Below are 21935 nucleotides of genomic sequence, written 5' to 3' on the forward strand. Positions count from 1 at the left end.
ATTTCACTTCCTCCTCCCTTCTGCCTCCTTTTCAGAACCATAGCTTTATTTGCCCTGTTCTCACTTAAATGACTCCCAATTATAGCTTTCTGGCAAAATGAAGCTGGATTTTTGGAGGTTTCCTTCTATGTCTTGTCAAGCAAGGCACTGGCACATAATATTCAACAGATTTGCTTTTCCTCTGGGTTGTTTCTTTTGTTGTCTGATCCAATGCTATCTGGATATTACTGCACAGTAATTATTGCATCCTATTACATTACATATAATATCCTATATTAAAGATTAACTTCCCTGTTCTCCCATACTCCTCCCTCCACCTGATCCTGATACATGCTTTTCTCCTGATTACTGCTCATTCCTTTGGCAATTGGAGACCCTGCTGCCCTTTGTTTTGTGCACAAGGAAAAGCCCTGGTGGTGCTCCTGGATGATCAATAACTGAGTCACAGCCTGTGGCATTGAATTATTTGCAGCTGTGCCCCAGGCAGGTTTCAGTGCTGCAGCTGTGTGGGGGTGGATGTTCCTCAGCAGCTCCCCTGGTGCTGCCAGCTTTAATTGGTGAGGGAAGTCGTGAGGTCTCACACTGCCCCAGGGATGGAGCAGTCACCAAATGAGGTCGGTGCACATCCCAGGGAGCACAGGCAGGATAAAGGGTTTATTCCTTTCCTCCGGGGGACTACACCTGGTTTCTCAGCCACTGAGGTTTTGCTTTCCTCCTTTCTCCTTCCCCAGGGATCACTTTTCCACTTAAGAGGATTACCCTTGTTAACTTTAATTATTTTAATACGAGTTTCTCAGTGCTTAGAGTTCTGGATTAATGGTATCAGTTGCAGGTATAGTTGTGTATATGCATATATTTTAAAGTTTCTCCTTTTCACCTCTTTTCATTCTTCAAGGCAAAGACAAATATATTTTTCAAATCGTGTAGTGTTTGTGTTGTTGGACTTGGCAGCATGTTTATGTCCTCTAATTGGACTTTGGAAGACGGCTCTTAGATAGAAGGTTTGTTTGGTATCAAGGGATTATCTTCTCTTTATGTAACTTTTCTTTTTCTCTGGGATGTAGTGTATGTCAGGATTATTCTACTTGAAGTTTATTATTTTTCCATTGCCTTCCTTTGTGAAATGTTGAAAGAAAATCTTACAGTTATAGTGCTTCATACAGTTGTAATATGTCAAATAGGTGATTTTTATTTTTGACTCCCTTATAAAATTAAATGGCATTTTTTGCTTTTTAGTATTTTATTTATAATGATGAATCACTGAAAAATTGCAGTTTGATTATTTTTTCTGATGGGGGCACAGGAAAGTGAATACAGCACTTCTTTATTAGAATGCAAGGAGTTCACAAATTATTCTAAAATCAAAATGTGAGTAGGTGGATGAATACATAAACTCCTGGCAATTGTTTTGCTTTCCAGACTGCATGGTGGGACTTGTATTATTTATATTCTGTCACAGATCTATTACCTAGTAACTGTGATGAGCCATCAGCTGCAGATTAAGTTTTGAGCCAGTGTGCTTTTCCTTGCATGATCACTTTGGTTTCAAAATAACCTTCATTCTCTTCCTGCTGCTCCTGGGGCTAATGAGCAAAGCTTGTCTAAAATATCCCAAATGCAGTTAAAAGCCCAGAATTTAATTGCTGGTTAGAAAAAATTTTTGCTGAGAATATTTCTATTCCAAGTCCTGCACAGTCATTCAGAATCACCCGAGTAATGTCTACAAAACTCCTTTGGGATAAATATTTTATAGTGGGGCTGTTGATTGAATCTCTAAATGTCTTTGGGGTTTGCTCAGGTCTTCTTTGCTCATGAGCAACAAAATTTATATCTGAAAAACTTCTTTGTTCATTTTCAAACACTGAAACTTCACTAGAGAAAGCAGGGATAGGTGAGGAAGTTTTGGGGATGTGGACGTGCCAGGGTTCTGACTGGGCCATGAGTAGATCTAATGCAAAGTTTACCCCAGTAGTTACCAACACTATGAATTGGGATCAAGACAGGGTGTTTTCTCCTCATTTTCCTCAGCAGTAAGAGCACTTTGGCAGTGCCCAAGAACATATTTTTTCTCCTTCCCATAACTAAATGTGCTGGTTCAAAAGTAAACCAGCGGGAGACATGGACCCCACACAAATACCTTGAGAGCGATTTCAGAGCAGCGTTACAATAAATGCAATGATACAGAAAAGCTGCCTCAAACCCACAGAGTCAGAGTACAGCCTGGCACCCTGCTGGGCAGGGTGAGGGGGTGGTCACAACCCAGTTAAGCAGCCTTGGTGAAAGCAGTGGTCCTGTAGGAGGACTGGTCCTCCTGTGGAGGTTTGGGTCCTCCTCTGGATCTGTCCAGTGGTGGCTGTTCCAAGTCCCCAAAGCACCCGGATTATACCTGGTCAGATCTGGGCAGGAAGGCTCAGTGCCTGCTGCTGGGCAGGGAATGTCACAATGGAACGTGTCTGTGACTTCAGTCATGTGCTGGAGATTAAATCTTGATCTGTGCTGCCTCTCCTGGATCTGCCCTGGTGCCATCTCAGGCTCTTGCTGCAATGCCTCTCCTGGCACAGTGAGGGGCTCTTCTCCTTGGAGAGCAGCTGTGCCTTCCTGCAGACCTGCTCCAGCCCCACCTGCACTGCCCCACTGCAGATCTGCTTGTCCACGTCTCTCTGCCCCCTCCTGCAGTGATCTGGAGATGGGATTCGTTCCAGCTTTTCATCTTTCTCTTCCTGACTCGATTCTGCATCATGCCTGTCTTCTTCTAGAGCACTAACTTGAGGCTGGAGCTGCTCAGCTCCTTCCAGAACGTGCCATTTCTGCAGTCAAGGCAGATGACATTGCATACACGTTCTGCATGGAGCAGCTCATCACTAAATTCATCCCTGTGCATCTGCTCACATCCCCCTGTTCTGGTGTTTTATTCTCCAACTGTTCAGTGGTTCCAGGAACCTGCAGCCATCGATGGCAGTGCCTGCCAGCCTCATGGACACCTCTCCAAGCATTTGGACATACTTGAAGTCCTCATTCTTTAGGAACTCCACAGTGATGCCCTTCTCTGGCTGGACCTGCAGCACCTTCAGCATCAGGCACAAGATGGGTTTAATGGGTTTAATGCTCCCTCCATAGACACCCCCTTGTACTTGAGCTCCATGGCCTTGTCCAGCACCAGAACTCTCCTCCCTCCAGTGCTTGGGCTTGTGGATGTAGCTGCAGATTATCTCCTCCAGGTCCTGCAGGCTGGTGCTGTGGATTTCTGTGTGTCCTTCACTGTGGGGTTGGCATGGTGGGTGCTGGACAGTCCTGCTCACATCACAGCAGCTCCAACTCGGCTCTCCTTCCTTCCTCCTCCTCCTGCTCAGTCCCTGTGCTGGCCTTGGCTTCCCTCCTCAGAACAGGGGTGACTACTGCTGCCTTCAGCTGTCCTGGCTCAGTGATGGATTGTGTGGATGTGGTACCTGTTGCTTTTTTCTCCTTTTCCCTCTGGCTTGGCTGGTTTGAAAGTAAAGCAGCAGGAGAAATGGTGGTCAGGGTGGTGGCTGCAATGGCTGCAGTCCTGTCAAAAGCAGTGGTGCTCTTGGGGAAGGTCTGGTCCCCCTCTGGATCTGTCCAGCTGCTCCAAATCCCCAAAGTGCCCGGATTACAAATGTTCCCATTCAGGCAGGAAGGTTCAGTACCTCCCCCGGGGCAGGAAATTTCACAGTGGAATGATGTAATCCTGTGGGTTACAGGATATTTTGGGGACTCCCTGATGGGTTACAGCTGCCCACTGGGGCCATTGGCAGAGAGAAGCCCCTTGGGCTGGGCGTAGCTGAATCAACTTGTGAGGACAAAGAAACGCTGCCCTGCCCAGGGTTTGCCCCTTTCCCTTTTCACACCCTGCTGCAGCCTGGCTGTGCCCTGGGCAGCTGCTGAAAGCCACCCCTGGGATCCATCAGGGATAATGCAGCAGGGCAGAGCATGGTTGGGTTACACCAGAGAAAGTGCAGAGAGTGGAAGGAGAAGTGGTAAAACCAATCTAGAGGAGGTTTTAGTAGCTCTGTTCCCAGGAAATCCCTGCAGTGGCCACGGGCACAAGTGTCCCTGCTGAGGGTGTGTGTACATCCCTTTCCACCCTTGCTTCAGGTGTCTTGGCAAAGTAGAGTTGAGGGCTGCTGCTGGAGGATGATGATGGTCTGTGCCTGAAATGAAGAAGAAGCTGTCAATCCCTCACCCCAGTCACCTTTTCTGCCTGGCATGGACCTCCCACAACAGTGGTGCACACAGGATTCTCCCTGCTCCTGCCCAAGCATGAGCCTCAAACAATGCTACAAATTCTGCATTTACTGGACAATGGTTCTAGTCTGATAGGATCTTTTCTTTGATCAGGGAAAAATTTTATGTTGTGTTCTTAGTAAATGCAATTCAGGAAGAGTTTTACTTTGATTTTAAGAGGAAGAAAGTTATTAGATTTTCAGCCTGGAGAAGAAAAGGATCAGGGAGACTTCAGTGTGGCATCCCAGTATCTTAAGTGGACTTATGAAAAGGAGGGGGAGGAACTTTTTATAGGGGGACAGAGCAACAGGACAAAGGGCAATGGTTTTAAAGTGAAAAAAGGCAGGTTTAGAGCAGATGGTAGGGAGAAATTGTTCACTGTGAGGGTGGTGAGGCACTGGCACAGGTTACACAAAGGAGCTGTGGGTGCCACATCCCTGGAAGTGTCCAAGGCCAGGCTGGGTGGGGCTCTGAGCAGCTCGGGATCGTGAGTGGCATCTCTGCCCAGGGCAGGGGAGCTGGAAGTGGATGAACTTTAAGGCCCTTTCCAGCCTAAACCATTTAATGATTCCATGACTTTAAATTCTACAAGAGACATCAAAGATTTCCTGTCCATTTATAAACCCCTTTCCTCCAGCACTGAAGTATTGATGCATCTTTTCTATGGAATGAAGTTGGAGTTTAAAGCAAAAATCTGTTTGTTGGTATCTGCTACTGCATCTCTATCTGAAATTTGATTTTGCAACTAAACTAAACTATTGATGCCATTTGATAGCTTAAGAACCTCATTAAACAGCCTATAAAGGACTAGTTTATTATTATTTATAATTTAATCATGCTTTAAGAGAAATAACTATCTGTAAATCGAAAGATGTCTAGTTCATTACTTTTGTTGTATTTCACCTTGTGCTTTTCTAATCTTTTAGCTGAAGGACAGGAAATGATTTTAGTTTTCCCTGACAGTGCATTTTTTCTTTAAGGACAAGTAAATGAAAGAAAAAATAATAATACCCAGGACAAAGTGCTGGATGTAATAGCTCTGATCCAGGGAAATATCTTCATGCAGAAAAGGATTTTAAGTGTATTTTAACATTATCATCAGCTTCAGTAAGAAAGAAGTAGATGTGTGTTTCCAGAATAAAAAAACAGCTTAGAACAATTGGCATGCTTAGTCCTTCTCCCCAGGAGGGACAGGAGATCTGAGTTCCTTGAAGAATGAGAACAATGAATATGCAGATCAAGTGCAGCAGCCTCTTCAGTCCTTTCGGGAGACCAGGTAAAAATAGACAGATCAAATAGAAGTAGGGGAAATCTCAGTGTGTATCTCACTTTGCTGGCTCTTTGAAATACACAGGGTCTGAAGCAAAGTGAAACCAGTAAATGTAAGGACAGGATGGCAAAACTGGAGTAAGAAATTTTCAGGGAAAAAAGAAAAAGGAGTTTGCAAAAGTAATAAATGTTTCATTACCTTAAATTCTGAAAGGATTTTAATCAATAATGGGAAAGGTACCAAAAATTTCTGTATCTCAGTATTGATTTTTATGCTATATTTATCCTTTGAAAGGCACAAGCAGGTCACTACTGAATCAGATAGAAGTGTCCTGAAAAGCTGAGGACTTTTATCACCCTCAAAAGCTAAATATTTGTCACTCAAGATCACAGTGAACATTTATTTTTGGAAAACCATTAATTCCTCGTAGTATGTAAGGGAGAACAGTCCCGGCTGTCAGACAACAAGCCTGATGTTTCTTTTGCTGTCTGTGGGGGTTCATACACCATCCTTTCTGTTTGAAAAGAAGATTATTTTTCTAGCCTAACAAATATTTATTAATTTACTTTGGCTTTTCAGTTAATTATTACCCAGCATTGCACCATTTGCAGATTTGTGACCCTCTTTATTACAATTTTATGTAAAACCCATGGCATTTACATGTTGGACTTTGTATAAATAAACTCTGGACTAACCAGAAGCTCTGTAAAAGAAAACAAATACCACCCCAAAGGTTAAAAATCTCCCCCTCCCCTGAGGAACCTTGCCAAGCTCTGCATTTGTGTGAGGGTTTTCAGGGCTTGGATGTTCACTGCTGATTTCCCACATGGATCCTCTGCCAAAGGACAATGTGCACCCCTGTTGCAGCAGCAGTAGCCAAAATGCCCGTTGTGCAATATTTATTTTACAACTTCTCTTTATTAACTTGCCAGCCAGCCTTCTGTTTAATTACAGTTTAAACTTAAGTGCTTGAAAAAAAACAAACAACTCTACTCCTTTTTCAGAATCTCATTTCAGTGCCCTCTCTGCTTTATCAGTACTTTTTCTTAGCCCTTTTTTTTTTCTTCTATTGCTTCATGAGGTAGACAATATTTTATTTGAATATTAAACATGCATAGGACATAAAGAACAAGGAAATCTCCAAGTTAAGCCTTCTATCTCGATATGCTTTACAACTTCATTTCAGTTTTTCCTCTAATAGCCTACCAAGATGATGATAAACTGCTCCAGATAACCCTTTTTCCTCAACAGAGATAAAAAGATTGTGTTGGGGTAAAAAAAGGGGATTTGTTAGGTAATGATAAATTAACACCATGACAGTTCATAATAAATTTCCTGGGAAAGCTGACTCTGAATGAAGGGGAATGTGCTGAGAAGGGCTGAGCAGCACCACAGTGGGTCAGAGCCCAGCTCTGCTTGGCTGCACCTGGCGAGGCACCAGCAAACAGCTGCACCTGGATCCTGTGAGTAAAGCAAGACTAAACTGGTTAAATTAATTCTGTGTTGTTTTGGGGAGTTGTGAAGATCAGAAAAAAAAAAAAAACAAAATAAACCCCCAATGCCCCAAAACCCCTGCCCCCATTGGTTCTTCTGTTTTGCTGGTAAAAGATGATTGGGATGTTAAAAATAGCATGGTGTCTATAATTTATTCAGTTGTTTTTATTTCAAGTTTTTGTGCCCCAGTTAATAGATATGGTATTCAGGCTTTCTTTGAAAAAATAATATCAAACTTTCTCCGCAGATAGGGATTATTTGACAAGGGCTTTGTGCTGAGAGTCTGCCTTAATAATTCTGTGAGCTGCAATAAAAGAGAGTTACAGTGAACCTGAAACTCAATCCCAGCATCTTTTATATCATTCCAGTGTCTAATGTGTGTAATTTACATAGAATCTGCTCTGAAGACTTTTTCCTCTTTGTGAAAAAATGCTTCTTTTGCTCTTTTAATCAGACTACTGCTTCCTCTTGTATTATTGACAGGTTTTGCCAGGTAAAGTGGGGAAAATTTGAGTTGCACAGTTTCATTTCTTCTCAGTTTTGAAAGATGTGATTATTTCTGCTGATTTTTTTTTTTTCTAAAGATTATAGGTCTTCAGGTAGAGAGCTTTAAACAGTAATTTTTCCTGTCAGGATGAAAGGGGGAATAAATGGACTTGTAGGTATTTGCTATTTACATTGATGACATTCAGCCTTGGTCTAAGTGTCTTGTCAAAGTATTTACAAGATAAAATAACCTCTGTGTTTTGGCACCAAATTTTGCTGCCTTTCTTAATGTACACAGTCGAAGCTGTCAAAACAAGTAACAAATAGAATGAAAAGGAAGCACTGAAATCTGTAGAAGATGTAGACAAAAAACTCTTTTTCTTATTGAAAAGAGATCTGAACACATGAACCAAAGAGACTTTTTTGATTAATGCTCTTCCCTGAATTTCTGTTATTGAAAAGGTGCTTCAGTGCTGAAAATCAGAACTTGCATTAAGATTAGAGTTGATTTATTCCATATTTTCCTGCTAAGTAAAATTGGCTTCTATAAATAAACAGACCTGTGTGTTCCAGGCTAACCCTTTTACTCTGTGTTGTAATCTCTGTAAATGCTGCAGTTCAGATATTCCAGGAATGCACACAGAACATTGACTGCTGGTCACTGTGCTCCTTGCATTCTCATAAATATTCCTGTAAAGAGCCTTAGGAGTTGTCACACATCCAAATCTGCACTAGGCAGCTCTCACTAAATGTTTTGCTTGTGTTCTAAGTTTTTTTCAGGCAGAACTACATGTATATCCTAAATTCAGATATCTTCAGCTAACATTAGACAAAATACTATTAAAACCTGTGAGGTTGTTGTTTTATTTACCCCAAGATTCTAATTTAGGACAGCAATACAGAGGGCATGCCTGTGACAAACTGGATTCCTGCAGAAGTTTTGGAGGGAGGCAGATTTTTTTATTTCCCTTTGTAGCTTGGTTTTGAAACCTTCTCATTGTACCTTACCCTAAGAATTGTAATGAAATCAATTTTGTGCAGGAGGCTCTGTTCCAGTGTGAAAAATGCCACTGCATTGCAGGCTTGGTACTGAAGACATGATTTCTTGTGAGCATAGAATCATGCACTAATGAAGTAATAGTTCAATTGGGGCTGCTCTACACAGGCTCAGTCCCAGCAACTTCACAGCTGGTTTTGGCTGAGTTGATGCATATCCAGTATGGGGGATAACTCAATTTGAATGAAGGAAAACATCTTTTGCCTTGCTCTTCTGTATTTATTAAGACTTTCAATTTACCTATTTTATGGAATATGGTAATGAAAAGTGGTAATAGCCAGCTAGGCATATTTTATCTGTCCACAGAGAGGGTCATATTTTCTTCTACCTCAGTATATTAATAATGGCAATTTGTTTGTTTCTAGTTTTGATGTAGGAAAGGATGTTTTCCTTTATTCTCAAGGCTTGTAGTATAATGAACCTTTCCTTTAACCAGTTAACATATGTACGTCATAAGGAACTGGACTTGGATGACCTTTGTAGGTCCTTTCCAACTCAGGATATTCTATGATTCTGTAATTCTATAAAATAGTTAATTCACATTATATTGGCATTTGTTGAAGTGGATTTTTCTAAGAGCACCTAGAAGCTGATGTAGGTGCTTTTAACCGTGAACTATGACTTGTTCCCAGCTGCCCAATAGCTTGTACTGAGATGAAGATTGTAGAGTATTCATTTTGGAGCACAGGACTGAGCAGGAAAGCAGCGATGGGGTTTTCTGGCAGGGGTCCCAGTGCCATGGCTGGGTCACACCGGGGTGTGACAGGTTTGGGCTCAGCTCCTGCTGAGTGACACTGGGCCAGTGTCACTGTGTCCTGTGTTCTCCCCTTCCAGGGAACAGCAGCACCACTCTGCTGCTGGCAGAGGATATTGTGGGAATGCATTGGCTTCAATGCTGTCCTCTTGGAATCAGCTGCTGAACTGCTCAAAAATAGCCTCCTTCCCTTGTTTTGCCAGGAAAGTACTGCATTATCCCAGCTCAGGATTAATGGAGCTGTTTGATGAGTCTGCTTGGGAGAGAGGGAAAGAAAAGCTTTCCAGGCACTCCTTTGGCTTATCCAGCTTTAACAAGTGACACAGCAGCAGCCTGACCTCCAGAGAAGGGTGCTCAGCATGTTTGTACTTGGTAATTTACTGCCGCTAGCAAAGGACTGATGATATCAGCAGGTTTGCTCAGCTCAGAGGCTGTGCATGTAGATCTTCATGAAACTCAGTAAAACTGACCACTAAGCCCCTGGAAATACATCGCCCTGAGAGCCCCATACCTACACAGACAGTGCCTGTCCCTGAATCGAAATTTATTCCAGGACATGATCAAGGTGCACTTTGTCATAGTCCAGAAATTTACCCTTGTATTATGGGTTTTGCCAGGATTTGGAATGGAAAGCTCTGGCTGAGGGGCAGCCTTGGTGTTACAAGCCAATATTGGTAACTGCTTCAGCAGTGGCTGGGTGAGGTTCACACATTAATGCCCACTGCAGTCTCAGACCTTGAGAACACAAACTATATACACATTATAAGCACCAGAAGTCAATTCCCAGAAGGGAAAATGTTAGTTTCTCTGCAGTTAGAACTGAACAAGAAGTTAAGAAGCTCAGTTGCTGTATCCTCCTTTCCCTGACTTTCAGGCTCTTACACAAACATTGCAATGATCAGGTTTCTTTACCAGTTTTACCCTTTACCAATTTTTCCAGGCCATTTTGGCTTATTTGGATGCAGGATCAAGTGTTTGGGCAGAAGGAGAAGTGCTGATTGCTTTTAGACACCTTCAGAAGCCGGGGGATGCTGCAGAGCAAGATTGTATGAGTTCATCTCTGGGGTTTTAATTCCTTTAAATTACTTTTTCCAGGTAAATCTCTGGCTACCTGCAAGCTCTTCCAAATTCAAGAAATCTTTTACTGATAGTTCTTAGGTCCTGCAGCTCACTGTGGACACTGACATGTCAGTGGAAATGGTTCAAAACTGCACTAGGGGAGATTTAGACTGGATATTAGGAAGCATTTCCTTACTGAAAGGGTTGTCAAAACCTGGACCAGGCTTCCTGGAGATGTGGTGGATGCCCCAGGGCTGTCAGTGTTTCACACTTTGGACAATGCCCAAAACAATGTGATTTATCCTGCTCAGCTCTCAGGTGCTCAATTCAGTGTATGCAAGTGATCAGCCCCCCTGGGACCAGCTCCAAGCTATCATTAAAGTAGATTATTTGTGTACACACAACTCAATTCCCAAACATCCTGCTAGCAGGGCAGGTAAAGATCAGGTAAAACTATCAATATCTTTTTATCAGATGAAAAGAAACCCAAAACATATATGAGCACCTATCTTGTGGTTCATGTCATGGATACTCCCTTTGTAAGAACTTTTCTTTGTTAAATTCAGTGATTCAACTCCAGCGGAACAGCACCACAGCAATTGCAAAACTCTGTATATTGGAAAGTGAGAAACAAAAGAAAAAATTACCTTGGAGACGCCTGTGCATCACACCAATGTAAATTGAGACCAACTCATATTGTTTTTTCTTTCAAAATCTGTCAGGGATGATAAAACTGATGGATGCAGAGCAGGTTTTAACTGCTCCCATGGCCACAGAGCTGGAGATCTTGCCAACTGCTCCTCCCATTTCTCCTCCTGGGAGGAACAGGGCACTGTTTCACTGCTCAAGTAATACTCTTGTTCTCTGTAGGAAATGTCTGAAATCTTAGAAAAGGGCTTTGGGATTAACCTGTCAGAAATCCTGAACTACTGCAGTGTGGGAATAAATGTGACTTGAAGACTAAGAAGTTTGTCTTGAAGGAGTTTTAGATGTTACCAACATCTTGTCCTGTCAAAGTTGATGAGCAAAACCAAATCATATAGATTTAATGCTACTAGTGCACCTTTCAGAATTAGTGCAGCACATCTGGCAGCCTTACCTTAAAAAAAAAAAAAAAAAAAAAGTAAAATTAAAAAAGCAATAGGGTTTTCAGTGAAGGTGTGACATTTAGGGCCTTAATATAGATTATATCTCTGTACAGCACATGTGTAGCTTAATCTGCTGCAGACTTTTCATTCTTGATATCTTAAATGGTGATAAGATAAATGGTGGCAATCTGAACATACCACCTGGTAGAATGTTTATGTTGGTGCATTCCTGAGAATCATCCCTGAGCTAATGAACTCCATTGTGCTGTGCATCCCCTCAAGTGGAAAAGAGGAAATCAAAGAGAAAACTAGGCTGTTTAATCACTATTTATTTATTACAAAATAATATTGAAAGCATAATTTACATTTTATCCGACCTTTTTCATGGCTTTTGGGAAGAGGGCAATAAGGGCATAATGACAATAATGGCAAACTTGGTGATCAAGTTTGTTTGCAGATGACACCAAAGTGAGTGATGCACCTGAAGGTCAGGAGAGGGACCTGGACAAGCCTGAGAAGTGGGACCATGGGAATCTCAAGCAGTTTAACAAGACCAAGGGCTGGTGCAGCACCTGGCCTGGGCAATCCCAGGCAGCAGCACAGACTGGGGAAGAGCTCACGGAGAGCAGCGCTGCAGAAAAGGACCTGGGAGAGCTGCAGGGTCAGAGGCTGCCCTTCAGCTGGCCTGGGGCACTTGGAGCCCAGAAAACAAATGGTGGGCTGGGCTCTATCAAAGAGGAGTGGCCAGCAGGTCCAGGGAACTGATGGTCTCCCTCTACTCTGCTTTCATAAGACCCACCTGGAAAGATAACCACTACCAGCAGAAGTTAATACCAATGTCTTGAACACAGTATCTAATGTAAATAACCACACCAAAGTACCAACACAGCTTTCTCTTGATGTTCCTCACTATCACCTTACTTTTCTCATACCTGAATACTGAATATTGTCAATAAAAATAACAACTGGCTGTAGTTCTTCACAAATTCTGACACTAAACTCTTAAATCTGCACAGTTTCAAAAGGAGCAGTTTAGACTGGCTGCCCCAAAATCAGAGACAGAGAAGCAGATGTCCTGAGAAGTGACCAGGACCATGAGAGTTGCCCATGTTTGAGGGTGCTGGGATTTCTGAATCCTAATGGCACAGCACAAGTGTTGACCTTTTCCTGTAAGAAAGTGGCATGACAGGTGTACCACACACATCTAGGTCACACATGTGTGACAGGGCAGTGACCCACAGGAGCCTGGAGAGGCCTTTGCCTGCAACTGGCAAAGGCAGGTGGAAAAATGTGACAGCTGAAAAAAAACATGCCCTTATAAATGATCTGAATTTCTGCAGAAGCTAGAAAAACCCAGACAAAACAAAAAAAACAAACTAAAACTAAACAGAATTAGTATCTGAGAGACAGTAAGTTATTCCTCTGGATATGGAAGAGGTTTTCTTTCAAAACAGTTTCCTTTCTAGAACAAATTTGATGCCAAAATTTGCGAGCTGGAAAAAGAGCAAAGTGGTTATCTCTCACTTCCAGTTTTAAGGAACAGCTTTGAAAACTCCTGGGAAACCTTTACACACTCTGCATTTATTGCTGCAATAAACTTGCTTTCGTTTTTAAAGCCAAGAACCACCACTTGGGAATTCCACACACTTGGTGGTTTTCATAGCTCATGAAAAACATCTGTACTTCCCTCCTTGGTGCAGTGGTGATTCCAGTCTCACCCAGGATACTTAAATAGTGTAGCCATATTTAGTGTAATTCCCTGCTACTGCTGCGCTGCCATGGGATGATGCTTACAGCAGATCCTGCACAGGTGGGAGCACACAAACACAGCCAGCAAGGATGCCCTGGCATCAAAAAAGATAAAAAGAGATCTGTTTGGTTTATGAACAATCAGTTTTGAGACAAATGGAGGCTGGGGGAAATGTAAAATCACCTACCTGGAACAGCAACCAAGCCATGAGGCTTCAGGATCTGTGGTGATGAAAGTCACCCAAGGCTCTCCACCACCACAGCTCTCACCTTGAAGCAAAGCAAGGCACATACAGAAACTTAGAGGGAAGGATTCACAAGCTCTCATAAAGCACAAGTTCTCTACAAAGTTTTCTCAGACCCTGCTTGCTCCCATCACCCACCTGGAAAGTGTGTTTGTGTCACTCCCCCTGTCCCTGGGGCTCCTCCAGTGGATCTGAGTGTGGGCAGTCACACCAGGCACTCTCCAGCACACACAGTATTGCCAAAAGCCACTTCTGTCTTGCAAAATCACAATTTCACTGAATGGCTCAAAAGTAGAGTAATAATTTCAGGTGAAATAAAACATAATCCCCCCAAGCCTGAAATGTGCAAGACTGGTTCAGGATACTTTAGAACAATCCAGCAGAGAGCCACTGAGAGTTTGGGATGAATATTTGAGTTGTGACTATTCCATCACTGCAACCAATGTCAATGTCAGAACTTGACACCAACTGCAGAACACACTGTTGGACTGTACCAGAATATCACATTCTAACCTATGAAAACTTTCCCCACCTAGTAGCTTTTTTCCTCAAGTATTCCATATTTTCCCTAAACTTCTTTTCCTAAAACTCTTCCAAAAAATTAAGAAGCCTTTAGTCAAAAGCAAAGCAGCACCTGCATTGCACATCTTTTAATTCCCAGGCTTTGTGGCTTAGTTTCTAAAGCAGTAATGGAACCATATTGACTTCATTTTTAAGTAAACCTGGCAGGAGAGATTTTGTTAATGTCAAGAAGGAAGAAGGGACAATGAATTTGTAGCTTCAAAATGCAGCTTGCAAAAACAGCAAATATGTGCAAGGTTCTAAGTCTTGTGTATCTGGAAAATTACCTGCAGAGTTTGTTTTTTTTTTTTGTTTTGGTTTAGTTTTTTTTTTTGGCTTTATTTAACTCAATACATTACTGTTTTCTAGAGAAACAGAGTATTTTCCTAAGCAGAGTGGTGCCCCTGAAAAAGGCTTTGGCAGGTCTGGCCTGGCTCTACTGTCAGACTAGAATGTGTCATAATCATAGACCCTCCAGCTAAAAATTAACAGAGCCCCTTCTTTAACAACTTCACAAAGTTTCCATGAAAATTCAGACAGTCCACTGAGTATGGAACACTTTGAGTCCAGTCATTCAGACAAAATCAGTTATCAACCACCTCCTTTGAAAAAGTGCATTTCCAACTAGAGATGGTGCAGTAAAGAATACACAGCACCTACCCATCACAGCATGGACTAAAAGCAGCAGCACTACATTCCAGGAATATTTACCAGAACACAGAACAAACTATCTCTCAAAGAGCCACGGGTTTAAGACATGGTTCACTGCTGCCAAAACCAAGTCATTCTGAGGAATTAATCACCCAGTTTTATGTAATTCAAGCAGATCTGCCTCCTCATGACTGCAGGGAAACTACAAAAAATGGTGAACACTTGTTAGACTGGTGTCTTTTGGCTCTGCATGGTCTCCATTAGCACAATATACTTTACAGATATCTCAACATTTTTATGGTTTTTTTTTTTAATCAGTTTCAACAGTGATGATTTCTGACGTGAAAAACAAATGCTTAATTAAGATACAAACATCTCCTGAGACTGTGATAAAGTCAGCTTAGCAAAAAGAAGGCAGAATGAAATTCTTACCCGTGTTTCCTGACTGAAGCACAGAGGTTAATTACGATACAAACATCTCCTGAGACTGTGATAAAGTCAGCTTAGCAAAAAGAAGGCAGAATGAAATTCTTACCCGTGTTTCCTGACTGAAGCACAGAGGTTTGTGAGCGGGAAGGCGCTGAAGGATCTCCGGAGTGTGTGACCCGAACCGGCAGGGGCACAGCCCCGGAGCTGTGGGGAGCTGATGCCATGGAGAACACAGCCCTGGAAGGTGCCTGCACTCACACTGTGCACTTCCACCTCTCCACCCTTTCCCAGAGCAGTGCCTTGCCAAGAGGTGAGAGCAGCACAGGGACTCCCGTGGTGCTAGAGCAGGCAAAGCTGCCCTCGGTGACAACCTTCTGCCCAAAGTAAGGCAGAAGTGCTGAGGCCAGCCTCACACTCTGAACGTGCTACCTCCTGCTTCCACACCAGAAGCTGCACAGAAGATCCATCATCTAAAATGGGATTCCTGCTCCTTCACATTCATGGGAACAGGATTTGGACCCAGTTAAATATTCAGCAAATGCCTAATGATCAACAAAACAAAAACCCCAAAAGCCCTGAAACAAACTTGCTACAGCTACAAGTCCAAGTGGGAGACCAGAAACAATCAGGCTATGAAGGCCAAAAAAGGCTGTACTTTAAAAATGTTTCCCACTACATACAAGAACAAATGCAGGATGTGATGTTTGTTTAGTTTTATTAATTTATTTTTGCAGGAATCTGCAACTTGGAGTATGCACTTTCTGGAGGTACCATGCATGCATAGCCTCTGAATGCTTTTATACAATTTCATCTCTTAGTAATAAGTTCATTCACAGCATACACAAATCTAGAATGTAGACACCATATATACAGGATTAAACAAGATCGTGTCTTCTTCTTTAATGAAAAAATTTAACAGGGTTTCACACAGCAGGAAGTATGGATTAGATACACTGGTGCCACCATAAATAAATAAGTTTCAAGAATACAGTTTTTTAAAATTGGTTTCAAAGATACTGGAAATCCAGGATTATAATATTGCATTTACTCCATTGATTTCTGATTATTCCAAGAAAAATATTCGCATTTACGGACATATACAGCAATGAAAACCCCAACTGAAGAAATGTGGCAAAACTCAGTCATGTCTGGGTTCATGTAAGACTGACTTTTTGAAATGAAAACAAATGCAGCTGCACACAGAGACAGTACTGACTGTGAGATGTGATATCTGTGCATGCCTTCCTTGTGGGATTTGGAGTCACTGCAGTACAGGGCACAATTCTGTGGTACCAAATTGGCTGTTGAATTGTTTGTGTCCAACCATCCACTTCTCATCAGGATAGTCATGTTCACATTCTAGGGTACACCACTGGATTTTAAAAGAAGGACTATCGTCCTGATGACAAGTTTGTTTTTAACATATATAATATTCTCACATTCTTTTTAAAAACATTCTTTATTGTTTTTATTTTGTCCCCATTTAAACTCAAGTATTTGTATTTCAGTTTCAAGGGATTTTACAATCAATATTAAATGTAGAAGTATTTAGAAATTGAAAAAGTATTTAGAAATTGAAGTGAGAGATGTATAGCTGGGAGAGATAAAGTAACTGAGAGAAAAGCTGGGTTTAAAAAAAAAACTAAACATGATTCAGTAGCATATCATAATCAGAAAGTACTGAGACCAGCTCTTTTAAGAATTATTACACCTTTTCACCACACCTCCCATTTTTCAAGGGAAACACACACATACCACAGACACACAGATACACAATTCAATCTGATCTAAGACTACATTTTACAAAGTACTTCCTTTCCTTTTCCTTTCCCACCCCCTTCCTCTTCACCCAAACAAGACCAATAATTACATCAAATTAAAAGTAGATCCAAAGTTCAGGATTTCTTTTGGTTTACTATATTCTGAATAATTTTCCACAAGCCCCACTCTAAATAAGCTCTGAAAGAACTACAGTAGTATCCTATAATTAAAGGGAATTCATCTTAATAGCACAGTAAATATAAAATAAGCTTTATAAAATTTCAATGAACAGTGAGATCATTTTGAATAACTGAATGTCCAAGTCAGTTACAATCTAGTAGCATGGTTGAGGGAAAGCACAGTCATTAAGGAAAACAGAAAACACGAGTAGTGCATTAACTCAACACAACAGCATCAGCATCCCAACATCCTCTCACACACACACACAAGTTTTATACAATACAGTGCATTTTGTTGCCAGCTGACATTAGCGTTTTATGTGCATTCAATAAATAGTCCATAAACCAATCTTTTTGGTATAATCTACAATTCAGTTGGGGTTTGAATGGCATCACCTGCTTTCAGAAGCAAAATGGATCTTCCAATATTCGAAATACAATTACATTCTAACAAACTAGAAATATTCAAGCACCATGTCAAGTCTTTACTATTAACGTTTGAGTATGGGCATTTACAAGTAAAAGAATACAAAAGAAGGGTGTGGTGGTTTTCATTGCTTGTACAAGCAACAAATGAGAGTAACTGAAAAAACCTAGTAAAGTCATTGGTACAAAGGACTTATTTTTCAATTTAATGGTGCTCACTCACTCTTCCAATGACTATCTTGCTGTGGTGGCAGCCCTCCTCTTCCTCTGGTGAAGCTTGGACTAAGATTTGCAAGTCTCCATGTAAGGTTATTGCAGTTCAGGGCATTTTTGGACTGAATGCATATTTGCACCTCCTCCTTTGAAAGCAGCATCTATTCTGTCTGAAAATGGCACAGCTGTATTTTTGCATGACACCCCTACTCTCATTTGCTGTCTGTCACTTCAGTTGCTATCTTTTTTGTAATTCCAGCAAAAACAAATGCTTTTAGAACTTCACCAGAAGTACAAAGGAACAGAAATTTGAAATAATACAATGGCAAAGGCATCAGGATAGAAAAGCCATGAAGTTACTGGCATTGTTTGGAGTAATTTGTTATACAGCTGATAACAGCAATGCTTCTGCTCATCTGTTTTCTAGTTCTCAGTTTTGTCAAATTGTCCACTGACATGCACAAAATTAATACCTGGCTTTTAACTTCAGCTGACAGTAACTTTCCTACCCCCTTCCACATGTGATAAGCTCCCCTCACAGCAGTGTAAATCACTAGGAAGAAAGGAAAACTGTCTCTGATGCCTTTGACTTAGTTTTGCTCATTAGTGGTGCACATTGATTTCTGGAGATCCTTTAGCTTATTTTAAATTTTGAAGATTTAGTGCAAGAACATATTGAAAAATGCCAGATAAAATATTGGTTCCTCATCTAAGTTCAACAGTTTGGGTCTTACTGTTGTCTTTATAAACTGTGGGGAAAGAAGACACCAGATTGAGCAATGCAGTCAAGATGAGTTTTTCTCCACCCACCCCTTGCAAATGCTGCTTTATTTTAAATAAGGATTCAGACATATGATTGTTCTGCCACAGCTTAGCATGTTACCACACATCGAGTGAATTGTGGTAATTGACAATATGGATGTGGCTGCCATGAGCTAAGAACAGCTTAAAATGAAGTTGTTTTAAACTCTCATGGTAAGTTAATAGCAAATTTTGCTTTACCAAGTCAATTGCCATAATTCAGCTGAAGTGCTCAGCTGCATCTCTGAATTGTGATGAAGTTATACCATAAAAACTCAAATGCACTGTACCAGCCTCTGACCAGTACACAGAACACCCTACACAGCCACACAGTTGTGTCACAGGATCATTCAGCTCCCCAAACCCAAGTTTGATCTCAAAGTATCGAGTGCTTTATTCCAGCCGCCTGAAGTATTCAGATTGAACATCACCTTTAGAATACAGTGTATCATAGGCAGATAAGTACCAGTAGAATTTTCAATTGCAAGTCTTGTGTTCTTTAACCTATGACAAATATAATCCTGACCAAAATAGAAAGAATGCAGTGTGTAATTCTTCAGGATCTGGCATCTGCTATTTTGTACAGGCTGGTTTATTATAATGTGCAAATAAACCTTTACTGAAGAGCTGATTAATTATTTTTCAGCTAACTTTGATCTGGGGCACAAAGTACCTTCTGTGCTGTAAACACTATGAATTCTTCACAAATTAGAAGCTGAAAAGGCCTAAGGAACTGGGTACGAACTCTTCTCAAACACAACCATGGCTGAGCCCAAGTCTTCCAAATGGAATTTGGAGTAGCCTCTGTTTGACATATCTCACTGTGCTGCTGCACAGCACAGGCTCAGAAGGTTGTACAGAAAAGCATCCTTTGAGCTTGGAAACATGACGGCCCAATGAAAGCATGCAGCAGGATTTTCATCTGCAATGTGGTAGAATTCATTCTCGGTTTATTACCAGTGTTGACACAGCCAGGTGGGCACTGTACAAGCAAACAGGATTGTAAGAAATTTCTCTGATTACACTCTCTGTAACACTCACATGGTTCCTCACTGAATCACCTCAGGTCACTATTTCAAACAGCAATTTTTTGTAGACATAAGTTACCCTGAAAAAAAGCAGCAATTACAAATACCCTTCTCCTTGTTTTTTTTTTTTGATACATTGCAAAATTTATCATTGCATTTACCTGTCTTCTTTTTCAGTAGCTTACAATCTAGAAGTACAGGGAGCCTTTGTTTTCCAGCTTGCTGTGGCCAGGTTAAGTCAGCTCTGGCTCTTCAGTTTTTCTGGTTAAGTGTAACACTTCACACCATTACTAAGAGTCCTATACTTTTCTTTTAAAAAACAGTAGGTTTGGGTTTGTTGTTTTTAGAGCCACTAAGCAGTAACTATAACCACAGGAATAAACACCAGTAGTTACTTGCTTTCCTGCATACATTCTTCTCAAAATTAATCCTTTTACATTTTCAGGTTTCATTTTCTGCTTTGCTCACAACAATGGGAAGGAATTTAACCCTTAATTCATTTATTTTCTAGTGCAGCAGAAGCAGAAACTTCCTAACACATTACTCCCACCCCTCACAATATGAAGATTGTTGACTGGCAAAGGCCGGGCAGGTGGACTGAAAGGTTCCCCATGTTTCCTTCTCTTACAGCTGTTGGCTTGAGAGCCTGTCTTCAACCCAGTGCAGCCCCTTCCTGAATTTCAGGTGTATCGTGGCATTTCACACTGTTCACAGCGATTTAGTGCTGGGTGATTTAGAAAGGTGCAGCTACCACAATTCCATGGGGCCCCTTCAAAGTCTTCATCTCTTGGCTGAGTCCGTGGAGTCTGTTTGGAGCTGTTTTGATGCTCTAAAGAAAAATCAAAAGAAAACATTTTATTTCAGAAGGATTAATAGTCAAGGTCACCTAATTAAACAGACTATCTTAAAATGAACATGGGAATCTTTTCCTAAAGCACTAATAATTCAGTATGTGAAATCTGAATATTTGAAATATTTAACTTCTGTAAAGAGCCACTTACCTGTAACATCTTAAAACCAACAGAGAACTCATCCCTGTTAGATCACTGATACTGCTAAAGGTTTAATAGCTTAAAGCATACAAATTTCTTACTGGCACTGCAGCACCATCCTGTTAAGATTTACACACAGCAGTTTATTTCCAAATATTTAACAACAATAACCCTGCTTCACCTGAAAGGGAAAACTACTTCTAACTTAGCTGCTTCAAGCAGTCTTATGTAAGACGTATTATTTCTAGCATTAATTCAGGCTGAAAAAAAAATACAATCTAAAAATAAAATGACAGGCCTATTTCAAAAAAGACAATTGTTCCCCATGCCTTTGAAGCAGGGATATATGTACGTGAATCAGCATTAAAGTCAGTTTTCACTCATAAAGTCAATATGTATACAAATCACACAACAGGCCTTAACCCACAGAAACCCACAATTTTCCATGTCTCCTGACACCACCTCAACACCTCAGGTTATTTACTATAACCGTAATTATCTACTATAAGTAAGGAATACTCCCAGGATGTGGTAACACATTACCTTAGAAAATGTTGAATATTAAACTATTAAAATATTTATTAACATTTACACATACCTAGAAGGTACAGCTAAGATACCAACTGCTAAACATCTGTGAACTCACGTCTAACAAAAGCCAGTAATTTGTAACTGCACACAAAGTAATTCGCAGTTGCTGCCCCACCTGCTAAGAAATGCAACAGACCCTGACAACAGTACAGTGCAGATAGTACTTAAGTCTTCAGAGACAAACAAAGGAAATAAAAGTAACCTTTTTGCTTAGGTGCAGTCTCCAGGCCAGAAGCTGCACAGTCACATCAGCAGGGCTTGACCTCAACAAATTCCTGGTAAGCCAGGCTGTGTGGGCACTCACTGCGTTCCACCGACTGGCCAGATGGCAGCACAGAGCACACCCTTGTCTGCCCACACCCGTCTGTCTGCCCACGCTTTCAACAGCTCAATATTAAACAATATTTATTATTTAAGAAAGAAAAATTTGATGCCTCCGTGTAACAATCCAAGCTCTAAATACAGTACAGCAGCCAAAAAACTGTAATAAGCTGGCAGACAAAACCTGGAAGCCTATTGTACAAATTCTTATGAGGCACTATCTTCCTAACTGCCAAATAACTTACTTCACATGAGTTTTGCACATTATTTTGCTTTGAAATAATACTTCAAATATGGTAGTGCAATTAAGTGAATGTCTTCAAGCACCACAAAGTTAACAATTCCTCAATCAACTGCATGATGACTGCAATTTAAGGTGACTCCAGCCAGGCACACCATGGCTCCCCTGATGCTACTGCTTTTCTGGACACCACCACCTAATGCAGGGAACTCCACCCAGTATTATCTTTTCTTTGAGCCACAAGCAGCAGTTCTAGGCCTTCTGTTTCTTTCAAATTTCCACACAGTAATAATTTTA

The 21935-nt window shown here is 41.1% G+C and overlaps 2 protein-coding genes and 1 pseudogene across 5 annotated transcripts in view; 1 reads left to right on the plus strand and 2 right to left on the minus strand.

Moving 5' to 3' along the window:
* Positions 1–12436, plus strand: part of GK (glycerol kinase) — a 54779-nt gene extending 42343 nt beyond the window's left edge. For both annotated transcript variants that reach the window (XM_085585545.1, XM_085585540.1), the window contains one exon: positions 11908–12436. In XM_085585545.1, coding sequence (XP_085441671.1) covers positions 11908–12215 — 308 coding nt within the window. In that variant the 3' untranslated portion in view covers positions 12216–12436. The remainder of the gene's footprint in view (positions 1–11907) is intronic.
* LOC110483275 (pre-mRNA-splicing factor 38A pseudogene) lies at positions 1801–11028 on the minus strand (annotated as a pseudogene).
* Positions 12437–15783: 3347 nt separating the features above from the next.
* Positions 15784–21935, minus strand: part of TAB3 (TGF-beta activated kinase 1 (MAP3K7) binding protein 3) — a 43896-nt gene continuing 37744 nt past the window's right edge. For all 3 annotated transcript variants that reach the window (XM_021552970.4, XM_021552971.4, XM_085585529.1), the window contains one exon: positions 15784–20322. In XM_021552970.4, coding sequence (XP_021408645.1) covers positions 20174–20322 — 149 coding nt within the window. In that variant the 3' untranslated portion in view covers positions 15784–20173. The remainder of the gene's footprint in view (positions 20323–21935) is intronic.

Source organism: Lonchura striata, chromosome 1 (genome assembly GCF_050655825.1).
Source record: "Lonchura striata isolate lonStrDom1 chromosome 1, ASM5065582v1, whole genome shotgun sequence".
In the NCBI taxonomy this organism is placed as follows: domain Eukaryota; kingdom Metazoa; phylum Chordata; class Aves; order Passeriformes; family Estrildidae; genus Lonchura; species Lonchura striata.